Raw genomic sequence first — 17031 nt, forward strand, 5'->3', positions numbered from 1 at the left:
AAATGGATTTTCATAGTGACACGACTACTTGTCGCTCAGCCAACATAACGTACATGTTCCATAACATGTACCAGATATTCAGAGTTATATCTAATATAGCGGAACATAAATATCAATGTACGGAAGTACAACTAATACATAACAGTTATCAACAACAAGAGTCATTTACATATCTAATTGATTAAAGCTTATAAAACATATTACTATAATTACATACCAAAATACAGGCTTAACAAATACGTAAACCACGTAGAATACGAGCCATGAATAAAATACCCAAAATATGAAGTACCCATGAGTCCGTGATTTATGACTGTCGCGATGTGCTCTAATCATAGCATCGCACAAGCTAGGTGGACGAGTCAATATCTATATTCGCAGAACCTGCAACCAAAGCGTCAATGTCTGCACGGTTGCGGCGGTTGCCGCATCCTCACAGGTGGAATTATGAGCCCACCGCTTTAGTATAAATAAATACATTAAGGCCTCAGAGATATATTATTCACTGAGTTTTTACAAAGAACCAACTTTTCTTTATTTTAGTCTCGCGTACACTATAATAGCTACCAATTTATAAAATTTTATTTGAAAACCCCTATAGCTGATATAGCAAATACCGACTAATAGAAAACATTTAAAGCATACTATGCAGCTGCGAACATATATAGAAGTTCCAATCGTCTCACCTTGGAAGCTTCAACATACCGACTCATCTACAATATATTATTTTTGTTCGGTTGCTCAGTCATACATGTATGCGAGTAATCTCAAGCATACAAGTACGTCTAAGCTGTACTAAGACATCCACTTTCCCTGAATTAGGCAACACTAAGTCTAATCCCGTACACTCATTGCCCTTTGTAGGACAACTCGCACAGTATTACATAGACATTAGCATCCCATAACACCATGCCTAATCCCGTACACTTATTGCCTTTGCAGGACAACTAGCGCGGTATTACATAGACAATCACATCTCTAACTCTAGGCAATGCAATCATCTTTGTAGCGCCCCAGATTTTAAGACATAAATTATAATGGTTTAAATTAATTTTAAAACATTTTTAATAAGGAAAAAGAATAACTACGATTATTTATGAAAATAAATGTGTATTTTTGTTTGTAGAAACGTTTATAGTTGCAATTTGATAAAAACTCAAAATAGACCTTAAACTTTGGAATAATGGAAACAGGGTCAAACGAACTCCATTTTGGTCGATTCAAAAACTGAGACGCTCGTTTTGAAGTCCTCTAGCTACCCTCCAAAATTCATAATTTTTGGACGTCGTTAAGGCTATGAAAACACCCGTGAAAAATATGACCCCTGTTCTAGACGGAAATTCACATTATTCTTTAATGGGCCATCTTTGGACTTAACCCAACCCATTCCAATTGCTATCTGCAAACCCAACCCACATTTCACATGTTAAATTCACATTATTCATTAATGGGCCATCTTTGAACTTAACCCAACCCATTCCAATTGCTATCTACAAACCCAACCCACCTTTGAGAAAATAGTAATTTCCTTGAGTGAGAAACTAGGCATAGTAGATTGGTCTAGCAATGAGAATGGTTAAAAAATAATAATAATAATAATAATGTTAGAATAATATATTAAGGTTTGAGTGCATTATGGTAGGTAAATTTGAGTGCATTGTGGTAGGTAAGGTTGAGTGCATTGTGGTAGGTAAGGCTAAGATGCACCAATTCCCATCCATTGGATCAAAATGTGTCTATTTGATCCTAACCATTCATTCTTCTATAAATAAGTATGCAAGGCTCCTTGTTTTCCACACAAATCCTAGACAACTTTCTTGAAAGCTTTGTGCTTTGGTTTTCTCTCCCTTTTCTCTCCTTCTACCACACCACCACTTTGGTGTTCTTGAAGTCATTTTTCTGTCCAAATCAAATTGGTAAGTAAATCTTGACACTTCCTTATTATTATTTGATTTCATTACTAGTTTATTTATTATGGCGTTGGTTTAACAACCCCCGTATTTATTCACTTGGTTATTGCCTTACTACAGAGTGGTTTAATCCCCCGTATTTATTTTATCATTTATTGCGTTACTACGGAGTGGTTTAATCCCCCATATTTATTTTATCATTTATTGCGTTACTACGGAGTGGTTTAATCCCCCGTATTTATTTTATAATTTATTGTATTCCTACAAAGTGGCTATGCCGCTAATTTCCCTATTCCTTTAAGTAATCACCTTTTAATATTAATGACTAAAAACGATGAATGAATGGATGTAAAAATAAACAGTTTTAATATTTGAAAAAGGACTGATGAATATAATATCTTCTTTGTATATATATATTTATTTATGACAGAAAAGAAGCTAAGAAATTACACGAAGGAGGGTAAGTATGGATGTACTTACTGAGGAATGATTCTATGTTTCATTATTAGGACTGTGTGGTGTGTGTTCATTGCATGTGGTTGATCATGCATTGCATGTTGTGTCTAAAATAATATAACGGCTGATGAGATAGCCATCAACAAGCTGATGTGGTAGCAAGTAAGGCTAATCAGTGGATCCAGGGGGTTCAGAGTGACCCAAGGGGTATCCGAAGGCCTAATATATAAGCTAATGCTGGGACCGGTAGGATTCCAGTAAAAACAGGTAAAACTTTAAGTGTGAGGCAAAGGGCGTGAACGGGTTCAGATAACCTAGAACGAGAGGTCTGAAGAAAGATGATCATAAAATACCAAACTAAATGGTTACTACGATGCATATTCATACAACCCATACATTTGCATTCTTTATGAACTGTTATTTGATTGTTGGTAACTTAGATATGAAAATAGATGACTCACTTGTTTGTCTATGCAATATGATAACGCCATATTTGCATAGTTACTGATGCAGATCTGAAGAATGAAGGCATGGACCCATATGCCAGTTTTGATGGTTTTTGAAACCATTTTTGAAGTAATATGTGCTAGCTTAGAAATTGCTAGGCATACTTATGTGTGTTTTATTTCAAGGCTTGTAATAATTATGACGATGTTCTGTTGAGTGTATTTTTATGTGTTGAGTGTATTTTTATGTTGTATGTTTATGTGCCGTTTGTGGCACTTATTTTTGATGCACCTAGTGTGCATATAGGGTGTAAAGATAAACCTAAGTAACTTTTAATAAACGTATCGAGGTATTCCAGTCAGCTCTAAATGTGTTATGTTATCAATTCTTAAGGCTTGAAGAAAAATATATATATTCCGCTGCGAGAGTTTATCTCTGATGTAGTAATGTCACCTGGAAACCGGAGGTTTCCGCTTACGAATTTGCAGGCTCAAATTCGGGGCGTTACAGAATGGTATCAGAGCAGTTTGCTCTGGGGACCTTAAGACTTGACCATAGGAGTCTAAGAATAACACAAGAGCCATAAGTAAAATAAACAACTTTTTATAATAGCTTTTGTGTGAAATAACATGGTTGATAAGATTAATAACTGTTGCTTAGAATTGATAGTCGTCCTATGATCATGATAAGGTTAACCTTAGAATCAAAAGAGCATATATTGAGATTTTGAGGTACACCTGATTAACCTTAGAAAGTAAGGAAAGATAAATCTTTAGGATTAATGATTCATGGCTAAACTGTATTACGAGCATCTATTGTACCTTTTGAAGATAGGTTTACAAATAGTAGGTTAATGGATTATTTGTATTTTCGAGGATATATAAGGAAATGAGTTAATGAAATAACTTGGAGATATTTGAAGAGACTATATCCTTATGCATCTAATGAACTCTAGAGAAGCTAGAATTTATTAATCGATAAATTGTTGAGGTTTTCTAGGGTTTAAGTTGATTGATATAACTGTTTTGATATGTGATGCACATAAGACGAATCTCTCAGTAAACCCTAATTCTGGGAATAAATGTTCTAACTATCAGATCTGAGGATTGATCATTACATGAAATATTTATACTTGAGAATTTGATGTGGAGGTATAGATTGATTCTATGACATGAAATGTTTAGGAATGATCTGTTCTAAATCCTTAGCTTAGATGATAAGTTTTATGATGTAACTGTCATAGATTGTTTGTCCTCGACACTAATGTTTGTTGATTGATTATTGATTGACTGATTGTCCTTCGTCTCAATCGAACAACGGTGACAAAGTGAACAACGTCGATGGAAATATAAGCTCGTCTCAGATGGGATAAGCTCAAATAAGATTTGTAACCAAACTGGTGTCAGGTATGACTTCCATTGGATTAAGCTCGCATAAAAATTGCATTATCTTTTTAAGTAAAGTCAGTACTCAACTGTTAAGATTAAGATTTCCTTAACAGGCTCCCTAAGATGAACATATATGGAGAATAGGTTATGATATACCACTTATATTGATGCCTAGTTGAATTTTAGGAAAGTGAGTAATGCTATGTGATAGACAAAAGGAAGTTGTTCCTAAATCAGGCTGCAGGAACATGGTAATTGATTGTGATATTCGATGTTGATACCACATTGATTTTTGGAGATGACTGATTTAATGAATTAGATATTAAGTGAATATCTGATTCCTAGCTGAACACATTTGAGGTTTACCCGATTAACCCTAGAATGTAAAGGAAAGATATGTTATGACTAATGGGTATCTATTATTCCAAATCTGGTATCTTTTGAAGATAGGTGTATAAAGCGTAAATTACTGATTTATATATATATGAGGAAATTAGTTGATCAAATGATTTAATGATTTTTGGAGAGATTATTTTCCCTATGCATCTGACGAACTTTGGGGAAGTTTATATATTATTGAGGTTTTTCTAGAGCTTAAGTTAAATAAAATTTTGATTATGTCATTCATTGATTCTCTTAGATATCCTTGCTTGGCGGATAAGTTTTTATATTTATCAAATTTGAGCATTGATTGACAGCATAACTAAATTGGAGTAATACTAAGGTTTTAATCTAATGAAATTTGAGGATGATAGTAATTATGCAAAAATAAGAAAGAAGAACATAGTACCATATAAGAATTACACCTTAGTAAAAGATCGAGAAGAAATAACAGTTCAAAGGATTATAGCAGCCTTAGGAGAGTTTTTGAGAGATAAGAACGGTACGTAGAAAATAATTATTGTCTTACACACTTTGGATTTAAAGAAAACCATAGATTTGCAGATAGGACCTTTTCTGCATCATCCCCGGAGAGTTCGGTATACTTATACCTGCAGGTATTTCATAGTACTGCAGTTAGTTATTTATTTTTTGTTAGTAAAGAATTGCTTGATCAAATAGAATACCTGGCTAAGTTTCTGGGCGGAAAACCCTAAGATTTTGGACTGCAAGCAAGAGATCCTTGTGTTGTTTTCGGAGACGATTAGTGTTCTGCTCCAAATCAGCATACCTCTTTCCCAAGTCTTTCGCATATGAATTTACCACTTTCTTCAGCTTTCTATTTTCTTGCTGAAGAACTCTATTCCTTTGCCTAAAGTCCATGTACATTCGCTGCAAAGTCAAAATTTGAGCTTTTAGCGCTTGAATTTCATTCCCTCGAACTTGCAGACGTCGAGCCATATTTGAAACAGAAGAAGCACCCTGAATACTGAATGCCAGAGAGTCATTAATGGCTTGGGCATCAGTCCTATCTGCCAATAATTTTTCATCTCGGGGAGTTATGATACCTTGAGCCACGGATGCAGCTACTGCATCACTCAGCATCACAGAGTCATTGGTCATAAGACGACCTTTTTGAGATAGGAATAATGGACGCCAAATTTTTGGTTGTACTTCAGGCACAGCATTCAGATCAAGATTATTTTGGGAAGAGGAAGAAGCCATTTTTTTTTTTGGAAAACTCAGGAAATGAAGATATTCCTCAAAGAACCTGAAGGAGAAAAGATAGAAATGAAGCTGTTCTTCGAAAGATCTGAATGGAAGGAAAGAGAACTTAATCAGTGGACAAGACGCGGTCTAATAGACGTCATTCTGAGCACGGACGCCACTACCACTTGTAGACAGCTCTCGAATTACGAGTCCTCCCTCTTTTTCAATTTTCACCTTTTCACCTTCTCGAATTCCGAATTCACCCAATGACTTTTCCAGATTTCTCGCCGCACTTTTCGCACCTTGCAGGGCTGGAAGAGCATCCCGAGAAAGAGCTGGAGGAGCGTTTCAAGAAAGGTAGGGAGATATTATGATCCACTGTCGGCACCACTTGCACCGTTCCCTCTCAAATCTCCTCTATAAATTCACTCATCTTCTCCCTTGCAAAGCACACCTTTGAGCTCTCAACCCTTCACACTTTGAAAGCCAAAATTTTTCTTCTGGTCTAAGCTTATCATCGCTTACTGAGAAGGAAGATGTAGTTTCATAACTAATTTCAAAGTCTAAAGTTGGAAAAATGCAGCATCACAACCAGATTCACAAACAACGAAGCAAGATTATTTTTGATCATGTCATCCAGAAGCAAGATTATCCTTGATCATGCTTCTGAGATGAAGTATCTTTCTCTTCCTTCGCATCACCATAAACTTTTCTGGCATCTACTCTTAATCCGGTGATGGCGATCTATGACAGAAGAGAGAGAGCACCATGATATGAGTACCGCACTCATATCCTTTCCTGATTGCTTACCTCGCCTTCTTTGCTTTCTTCACCTTCCCCACCTTCCTCTCCTTCGAGGCTTCCATGTTCTCATTTGGCAAGCTTTCCACCACGATTATCAAAAAACATCATCACAAAAGGGATTTGTTGTGCAAGAAATCTTCCTATAATGAGAAATGAAATGTTTTCTTTTCTGCAATCTTCATATTAGTTTGATCTGTTATATTTCTTGTTATAAAGAGCTTAAAATTCTATATATATGATAATTTGTCATACGGTGCTGTATGCTTGTTTATTTTTCATGTTTAATAATTAGATGCTTCACATAAAATCTGTATCACTAGACTTAAGATTTAGTAATCTAAATCTTCCCTTAATGTAAACTTTATGCGAAGCATAGTTTACGAATTTCGGGGACGAAATTCTGTTAAGGGGGGAGGAATGTAGCGCCCCAGATTTTAAGACATAAATTATAATGGTTTAAATTAATTTTAAAACATTTTTAATAAGGAAAAAGAATAACTACGATTATTTATGAAAATAAATGTGTATTTTTGTTTGTAGAAACGTTTATAGTTGCAATTTGTTAAAAACTCAAAACAGACCTTAAACTTTGGAATAATGGAAACAGGGTCAAACGAACTCCATTTTGGTCGAACTGAGACGCTCGTTTTGAAGTCCTCTAGCTACCCTCCAAAATTCATAATTTTTGGGCGTCGTTAAGGCTATGAAAACACCCGTAAAAAATATGACCCCTGTTCTGGACGGAAATTCACATTATTCTTTAATGGGCCATCTTTGGACTTAACCCAACCCATTCCAATTGCTATCTACAAACCCAACCCACATTTCACATGTTAAATTCACATTATTCATTAATGGGCCATCTTTGAACTTAACCCAACCCATTCCAATTGCTATCTACAAACCCAACCCACCTTTGAGAAAATAGTAATTTCCTTGAGTGAGAAACTAGGCATAGTAGATTGGTCTAGCAATGAGAATGGTTAAATAATAATAATAATAATAATAATGTTAGAATAATATATTAAGGTTTGAGTGCATTATGGTAGGTAAATTTGAGTGCATTGTGGTAGGTAAGGTTGAGTGCATTGTGGTAGGTAAGGTTGAGTGCATTGTGGTAGGTAAGTTTGAGTGCATTGTGGTAGGTAAGGCTAAGATGCACCAATTCCCATCCATTGGATCAAAATGTGTCTATTTGATCCTAACCATTCATTCTTCTATAAATAAGTATGCAAGGCTCCTTGTTTTCCACACAAATCCTAGACAACTTTCTTGAAAGCTTTGTGCTTTGGTTTTCTCTCCCTTTTCTCTCCTTCTACCACACCACCACTTTGGTGTTCTTGAAGTCATTTTTCTGTCCAAATCAAATTGGTAAGTAAATCTTGACACTTCCTTCTTATTATTTGATTTCATTACTTGTTTATTTATTACGGCGTTGGTTTAACAACCCCCGTATTTATTCACTTGGTTATTGCCTTACTACAGAGTGGTTTAATCCCCCGTATTTATTTTATCATTTATTGCCTTACTACGGAGTGGTTTAATCCCCCATATTTATTTTATCATTTATTGCGTTACTACGGAGTGGTTTAATCCCCCGTATTTATTTTATAATTTATTGTATTCCTACAAAGTGGCTATGCCGCTAATTTCCCTATTCCTTTAAGTAATCACCTTTTAATATTAATGACTAAAAACGATGAATGAATGGATGTAAAAATAAACAATTTTAATATTTGAAAAAGGACTGATGAATATAATATCTTCTTTGTATATATATATATATTTATTTATGACAGAAAAGGAGCTAAGAAATTACACGAAGTAGGGTAAGTATGGATGTACTTACTGAGGAATGATTCTATGTTTCATTATTAGGACTGTGTGGTGTGTGTTCATTGCATGTGGTTGATCATGCATTGCATGTTGTGTCTAAAATAATATAACGGCTGATGAGATAGCCATCAACAAGCTGATGTAGTAGCAAGTAAGGCTAATCAGTGGATCCAGGGGGTTCAGAGTGACCCAAGGGGTATCCGAAGGCCTAATATATAAGCTAATGCTAGGACCGGTAGGATTCCAGTAAAAACAGGTAAAACTTTAAGTGTGAGGCAAAGGGCGTGAACGGGTTCAGATAACCTAGAACGAGAGGTCTGAAGAAAGATGATCATAAAATACCAAACTAAATGGTTACTAAGATGCATATTCATACAACCCATACATTTGCATTCTTTATGAACTGTTATTTGATTGTTGGTAACTTAGATATGAAAATAGATGACTCACTTGTTTGTCTATGCAATATGATAACGCCATATTTGCATAGTTACTAATGCAGATCTGAAGAATGAAGGCATGGACCCATATGCCAGTTTTGATGGTTTTTGAAACCATTTTTGAAGTAATATGTGCTAGCTTAGAAATTGCTAGGCATACTTATGTGTGTTTTATTTCAAGGCTTGTAATAATTATGACGATGTTCTGTTGAGTGTATTTTTATGTGTTGAGTGTATTTTTATGTTGTATGTTTATGTGCCGTTTGTGGCACTTATTTTTGATGCACCTAGTGTGCATATAGGATGTAAAGATAAACCTAAGTAACTTTTAATAAACGTATCGAGGTATTCCAGTCAGCTCTAAATGTGTTATGTTATCAATTCTTAAGGCTTGAAGAAAAATATATATATTCCGCTGCGAGAGTTTATCTCTGATGTAGTAATGTCTCGTGGAAACCGGAGGTTTCCGCTTACGAATTTGCAGGCTCAAATTCGGGGCGTTTCAATCTTTGCACTTTCAAAGTCAATGCATTTAAATCATGCGACTCATACGTCTAGCGTAAAAACTACAATACATATCATGAAAACAGCGTACACAAATACAACACTATACAAGTATGCATATGCAAGTGAACAGGGACCATATCCCAAAGGAACGGGGACCGTATCCCATAGAATAGGGACCGTATCCCATATTAACACCGAGTCCGTAACTCCAAAGAACAGGTATCGTATCCCAAATAACAGGGACCGTATCCCAAGGTTTGTGCCATTAAGCACGCAATGCACTGTTAGACACTAAATAAGGTAACTAGCGTATTAAGATTATTTATCAATTAGGGTTTTTGTTAGACAGGAAATAAGGCAACTAGTGTATTAGGGTTATCTATCAATTAGGGTTTCTTCACCTAAGGCAAGCAAAGCTACTTTCCTTCTTAGCCCTATCCCTATATAACAAGTCAATAAGCCATGTTTCTTTTCCTTGTTTGTTGAATAATCTAGCTTATAAATGTAACCCTAGCCTATGAGCTAATTATCAAATGAATTATCAATGAAAAGTTCCCTCTTTTAGTTTCAATAATTTAAGTTCCGATCATGCACCATGTCCCAATTTTATAACTCACACTAACAAAATCCCAATCATTTATAATGCAACTATAGTCTACAAAATTCCCAACCATATCCTACAGTCGCACCATTTATTCAAACTCCACATATCATATACATACTTCAAAATATCATCATAATTTCAATATATTCAAAAGTACACAAATCATCCAAAACAGATATATTCAACATACAGTTGGTTCAGATTCTTAAAACATATATATTTTGCAATTCATTAATATATGAAAATAATAATTTCTCAGTGAGTAGAATACTCACCTTGGCTGCGCGGATATTAAGCACTAGGTCTCCTAGACACCACCATGAAATGCATTACTGTAAAAACAATACATTGCACATTATTAACAACTTCTAATATTGAACTCACATTTAACTCTTAAATTGCTCAAGAGCTAACCCATGGAAAACTCATAATATTTTAAGGGTTTCAAATGCCTACCCATAAATCCTAGACACTAAAACTCAAACAATACTAACCCAAAGTATTTACTAAATGTTAGATATTAAAATCACCGTTTAATTATTTACTCATAATATTAATTACTAACCCCTAATTAATTTCAATAACCCATAAATTATTTTTACTAACACTTTTATACTAATATTAGCCCTAAAATTATATTCACTAATCTCTAAATTATTTCTCATTAACATTTTCTCAATATCATTAACCCACAAATTATATTCATTAACCTTTTACATGAAACACTACCGTATTTAAAATAACATTAACCCATAAGAAAAACTTAGGGTTAACCTCACAAATACTATTTATACTAAACACCCATAATTATTTATTTTTATTAACATTAGAACCTAACCCATAAATACTTATTTTACAAAACCCATAACTAACTTGGGATTAATTATCACTATAACTACAATTAATCCACAAATTAATAATCTAAGTTTTAAACACTTTATTATTAACCCATAGCATTTACAAAAAGTTAATCACATAAAAATACAACTAAAATTAAATACTCAAAAGTTAGGGTTTGAGGGAAACTTACCTAAAATTTGCCCAAATGAAATCTAACATTGAGAAAGTGTTTAGGAAGCTCCAAACTGTGTAAATCCTAAAGATAAACAAAGATTAAACTCCACATTTCAAGATTTCATCCAAAATCTCAAATGACAAGAGTTTATGAAAATACCTCAAACCAATCGATAAAAACGAAGATCTGAATGCTAGAATCATATTTCTGAAGACAAATTTGAGTTTGGACGGTTGAATCTTCGTAGATCATAGTTTTTGTATAAGAACCAAAGAGGACAAGAGAGAGACGTTCTGCCTATCTCATTTCTTTTTTTCTTTTCTTTTTTTCTCTATTTGAGATAAGGCCCTGGGCGCCTTATCATTATATATATATATATATTTATCTTATTCTTCTTTTCTTTTCTATTTCCTATATATATATATATATATATATATATATAATTTTTTTTTTCTATTTCTTTTCTATTTTTTTTTTCATTTCTAATTTATTTTCTATTATTTCTATTTTCTGTTTTCTTTGGACTTTAAACATATTCCTTTGCATTTTTAATGACACTTGTTGTGCAAATTTATTTAACTCCCAAGTGCACGAATCGTTTTGCAATATAGCATTTTGCAAGTGCGAGGTTGATCTCACAAGGAATTGTGTTGCGAAAATTAATCTCTATTCAAACTAATCCTATTTTAACCTAGTTCCAAATTTAGGAGTTTTTGATAAAAGAAAACATAAACAAAACAAATGAAAATAAAGAGTTCTAAGGTTTTGGAATTCACACCCACTAAATCATAGTTACATATTCTCATGTTCGTTGACACATATTTGAAGTTCTCACATGAAAATCTTTGGTATGCTCTACTTTGCTTCAAAAATTGTTTAAATCATTCAATGAATCCATTCTTGCACAAATCATAAAAGATATATAGTTTTGACTAAATCATCAAATGTATCCGTGGAATGAAACACACCGAATATCTAACATTTTGATAAATAAAAATTCAAGCCATCAATTTAATGAAACTATCTCAAATCATCACTTGTATCCGGAAATTACAAGAGATACCCAAAAATCATCTTAAAAATTGAAGTAGAACAATGAGAAATCAAAACCCATAAACTCAAATAGCATGAACAAGCAAGAAAACATAGTATCTCTTTAATGGTGGGGTTTCATCCTCAACCATAGATGAAATTTTAGCTACACATGATAAAAAAAAAAAAAAATTAAAAAAAAAAATCTAAAACCTTGAATTAAAAGCATAAAAGTTAAAGACTTACAAAGGAAGAGAAATACCAAAATGAAAATAGTGCAAGAAGAAGACGAATAGGGGCTGCGCCCCACTCCCACGCTCTCACATCTCTGTAGCGCCTCCTTCCGGTTTTTACAAAAGAAAAGGGCTCTCCCAAACATATCACAAGTCTCCCCCTTTTATTTCACTCTTGCTGGGTTTGAAAAAAACACAAAAATGGCGCCAGGCGCCACTTGTGATTTCCGAAATTCATGCTATTGAGTCTTTTCTGATTTTCGAAAATCCTGCTGAAACTGCAGGTCTTCAGGGCAGACTATCATCAAGTCTTGTGTGCAAAGATCATGTGATGGTGCTGACTGTGTCCCTATTGCTAAAAATTGCACTTAAAATCAAGAATCTGGGCGCATGCCTCCTCTTCATGCAATTTTAGTGCTGCAGGTCATCAAAAGAAGAGAATATATATATATATATATATATATATATATATATATATATATATATATATATATATATATATATATATATATGTGGCTGCATGTCTTTACATGATTTCATTTTTTTTCTTTGTTGTCTTTTTTTTTTGTGTGGTGCCCAGCTCATTGGAAGGAATTCTTGTGCTGCTGGCCATGCTTAGGAGTTGCTGCTGTCCAATTTCCTGTTCGGTGCTGCGTGCAATGCTGATGTCCAGCAGCTTGGTTGCCCATGCTTTCTTGACTTGCTGGAGAGTTGTAGCAAGCCGTGCTACAGGTCATGGAAAGAAGGGATAAAGAAAAGGTTGTGCCCTTTCCTCAAGACATCTCACGTGATGCCAAATCTTCTTTTATTAACTTGCTGGAAATTGTCTCCAAAGATTATGGTCTTCTTGGTCACTTTAAAGTCAAGATGGTCCAGCTCACCTTTTGTCTTATATATATATATATATATATATATATATATATATATATATATATATACTTTTCCACTTCTTTGCAATTTTAATTAAAATACCATCATTTTATCTCTAGGTCCTGCAAAACACTAATACACAAAAATTAATCAAAAATATTATAAAATAACAAAGATAAAGGTTTAACTAATGTAAATTAAGGAGTCCAAATATACAGTATTTTGGCACTCATCAAATACCCTCAAACTTACATTTTGCTACTCCCTTAGCAAAACAAAATGAAAAACAAAATCAAGGCATCAAACATAAGTCCTCTTTCGTGGGAGAAACGATTGCATTTAGCGTATGCAACAAGCCTTTTAAACCCCTAGGACTCCCTAGTGAACGAGTGAAGTCTCGTGAGGGTTTGCTAGAAATGATACCCACAAACATTGAAACATAATGTTGTCAACAGAAAGAATTTTTACACAAACCATGGTTCATACGTCATGAGCATGCTTAAAAAGACAAATCCATCATCAATATCAACAGGGGATCCAACATCAAATCACTCATAAATGGACAATTAAGACCTCACATTTTCTCAAAAGTGTAGAGTGAAATTAACATGCAATCATAAGGTTTCATTTTAATCTCGAGATAAGTACCTGAAAAATCATTGGAATCCCTATCAAATGAAACAACCAAGGCAAGATTTGCAAATTCTTTTATTTACATATTTTTTTGTTTTTTTTGTTTTTTTGTTTTTTTGGTGTGTAGGCAGTGCAATGTTCGGCTCTCTTAAGCTTTCTAATTGACCCATGTAACGAATGTTGGGCCAGTGGCTCCCAAACCAAATGATCTTAGGGCACTAGATGTAGAAACATCTCTAAGGGCTTAATTACTCAAGTCAAAAAGGCTACGAAGTCAAACTACCCATACAATCAACCAAATTGAAGTTCTCACCTTTTGACGCGAACACTTAATGCTTAGTGAGGCAAGAGGCCCGATTACTCAGTGAAAACTCAAAATGATCTTATTCTCTCTCTCTCTCTCTCTCTCTCTCTTTTTTTTCTAATAAATGTAAATATATCTTGCAAACCAAGGTTATTTATCAATAGGTCATCCAACAACTCTCGAAATACACAAGATTAAGCACAAATTCATACCCCACACATTACATGCTAATGTGCTTGTGACAATTCAACTCAAACAAGTGAAGTCTCACTAGCCCAAAAATAAGTCAAAAGACTCAGATTCCTAATGACATGATGTGTTTAAAACTTTAAGCAGGCTAATGAAATGCAAACCATAGTTACGGTTTAATTCAAACTTGACAACAAATTTTTTTTTTTTTTTTTTTTTTTTTAACATTTTAAGAATAAAAAGACAACTAAAAATAACCAAACAAACAGAAAAATAAATAAATAAATAAACAAAAAAACAAACAGACAGAGTGTTTTTCCATACCCCCAAACTTGAATTACATATTGTCCTCAATGTGTAGTGTAGAAATACATTACCAGAAGTAAGGAAATATCAAGGTGTGAAAAAGGTTAAGGCGTCCCCCAAACTTAAACACCAAAACACCTGTCAACAAAAACTAACAGCAATATTTTCTCACAAGAAACACACATCAAAAGGTTAATTGCTGTCAGAAATAAAAGTAAAATGATAAGAAATAAAATAAAAAATGAAAGAAATCAAATGTACAAAAAATAAAAGGGAAAAGAAAATTTACAGCTCCTTCCCCGATCATGTGGATGTCCAACCAATCCCTTCCACCCTTTCTTCTTTAGAATTTGATATCCCTCTAGTAGAATGGGTCGCCTTCTTAGGTAGCCAACTTGCTTGCTTCGAAGGATCTTTGTAGGACTATGGTTCCTAGATTTGTGACATTGTGTGCATGGATCCTTGACAGTTTTGGCACAAGATGGCTCTTTGGGACATTTAAGAATGAAGTTTGGGGCTCATGAAATGTCTTAAGAGGGATGGTGATGAAGGAAAGAGCTTCAATACTCATTTCCTTGTCGTTGGACAAATTTGGATTTGACAGGGGCGCTGTGTGCTCCAGGTGCTCCTCTTTTTCTTCCTCCTCATTGCTATCCACAATTTCCTCACTCTCAACTATGATGATGGCAGGGACATGCTCATGATGAAGATTGCTAGAATCATCCTCATCAATCATGTAGTGCCCGTTAGCCATCAACTGACCCTAAAGCTCTTCTTCCTCTATTCTGGTGACTTCAACAACCAGATATTCCATCTGTCCTTCTATCCTGGCAATCGCCTGAGTGTTTTCCACAATAGCATTCTTCATGTCACTAATAGTTTGGCCTGTGAGATGCATGAAGGTCTTGAGAGTGTCTTCCAATGATGACTGTGGTGCCGATTGATTGAAGGATGAAGGATGGGAAGATTGGGTATCGATCTGCAGATAATCAGGATAGTGTAGTTCTTGAAACTGTGGAGCACAATTTCCAATGGTTTGAGCTTGCTACGAGAAATCAGGATGGTTGCTCTAGTCCGGGTTATAAACATTAGAATCATAATCAAATTCCAGGCTGGAGAAATTAGTGTTCATTTGCTCACAAGAAAGATTGCAGAACTGTCCCCAGGATGGACAATTACTAGCATTATGATAAGGATCGAAGCAATATGAACATGGTCCATGTGGGTAGAAAGTGTCGGGGTATTTAATTGGAGTGGGTGCCCGACCACTAGGCGAATCTTGTTGTGCAGAAAAATAGCTATAATTATCAAAATAAAAATCCATGCTTCACTCGCACCCTATAGCATGCAAATATCCCACAAAATAAATGAACCAAGTTTTTTTTTTTTTTGAAAATTAAAATAAACTAAAAAAAAGAAAGAAAAGCAAACAATAAAATAAGGTATAACAGAAACAAAATATTAACAACACAAACTAAAAAAAACAGTTTTTGTTTTTTTTTTTTTTTTTTTTAACATAAAAAACTAAAACAAATATATAGAAGAAAAAAAAAATGAAATGAAGCTGCTAGAAACTGAAATGAAAATAGAAAGAAGAAAAAAATGAGACAAATCTGGACATCACGCATCAGACTTTGGTTCCTTCTAGTGCCAGATTTTTTTTTTGGGAGAACACAAAAGGCAAAAACAAATAAAACTAAAATAAAAATCTACCTAAACTAGTAGAAAAATAAAATCAATTCAAACAAAAATCAATTTTCACAAACAAAACAATTCTCTGGCAACGACGCCAAAAACTTGTTGTGCAAATCTATTTAACTCGCAAGTGCACGAATCGTTTGCAATATAGCGTTTTGCAAGTGCGAGGTCGATCCCACAGGGAATTGTGTTGCGAAAATTAATCTCTATTCAAACTAATCATATTTTAACCTTGTTCCAAATTTATGGGTTTTTGATAAATGAAAACATAAACAAAACAAATGAAAATAAAGAGTTCTAAGATTTTGGAATTCACATCCACCAAATCATAGCTACATATTCTCATGTTTGTTGACACATATTTGAAGTTTTCACATGAAAATATTAAGTATGCCCTACTTTGCTGCAAAAATTGTTTAAATCATTCAATGAATCCATTCTTGCACAAATCACAAAAGATATCTAGTTTTGACTAAATCATCAAATGTATCCGTGGAATGAAACACACCGAATATCCAACATTTTGATAAATAAAAATCTAAGCCATCAATTTAATGAAACTATCTCAAATCATCACTTGTATCCAGAAATCACAAGAGATACCCAAAAATCATCTCAAAAATCGAAGTAGAACAATGAGAAATCAAAACCCATAAACTCAAATAGCATGAACAAGCAAGAAAACATAATATCTCTTCAATGGTGGGGTTTCATCCTCAGCCCTAAATGAAATTTTAGCTACACATGATAAAAATAAAAAAATAAAAAA

At 34.1% G+C, this 17031-nt stretch overlaps 1 protein-coding gene across 1 annotated transcript in view; it reads right to left on the minus strand.

Moving 5' to 3' along the window:
- The window catches only part of LOC133859903 (uncharacterized), a 30516-nt gene extending 24812 nt beyond the window's left edge, over window positions 1-5704 (minus strand). The window contains 1 exon segment of the mRNA XM_062295484.1: window positions 5563-5704. Coding sequence (XP_062151468.1) covers window positions 5563-5704 — 142 coding nt within the window.
- Window positions 5705-17031: the final 11327 nt, after the last annotated feature.

The sequence above is a fragment of the Alnus glutinosa genome, chromosome 1, assembly GCF_958979055.1.
Source record: "Alnus glutinosa chromosome 1, dhAlnGlut1.1, whole genome shotgun sequence".
In the NCBI taxonomy this organism is placed as follows: Eukaryota; Viridiplantae; Streptophyta; class Magnoliopsida; order Fagales; family Betulaceae; genus Alnus; species Alnus glutinosa.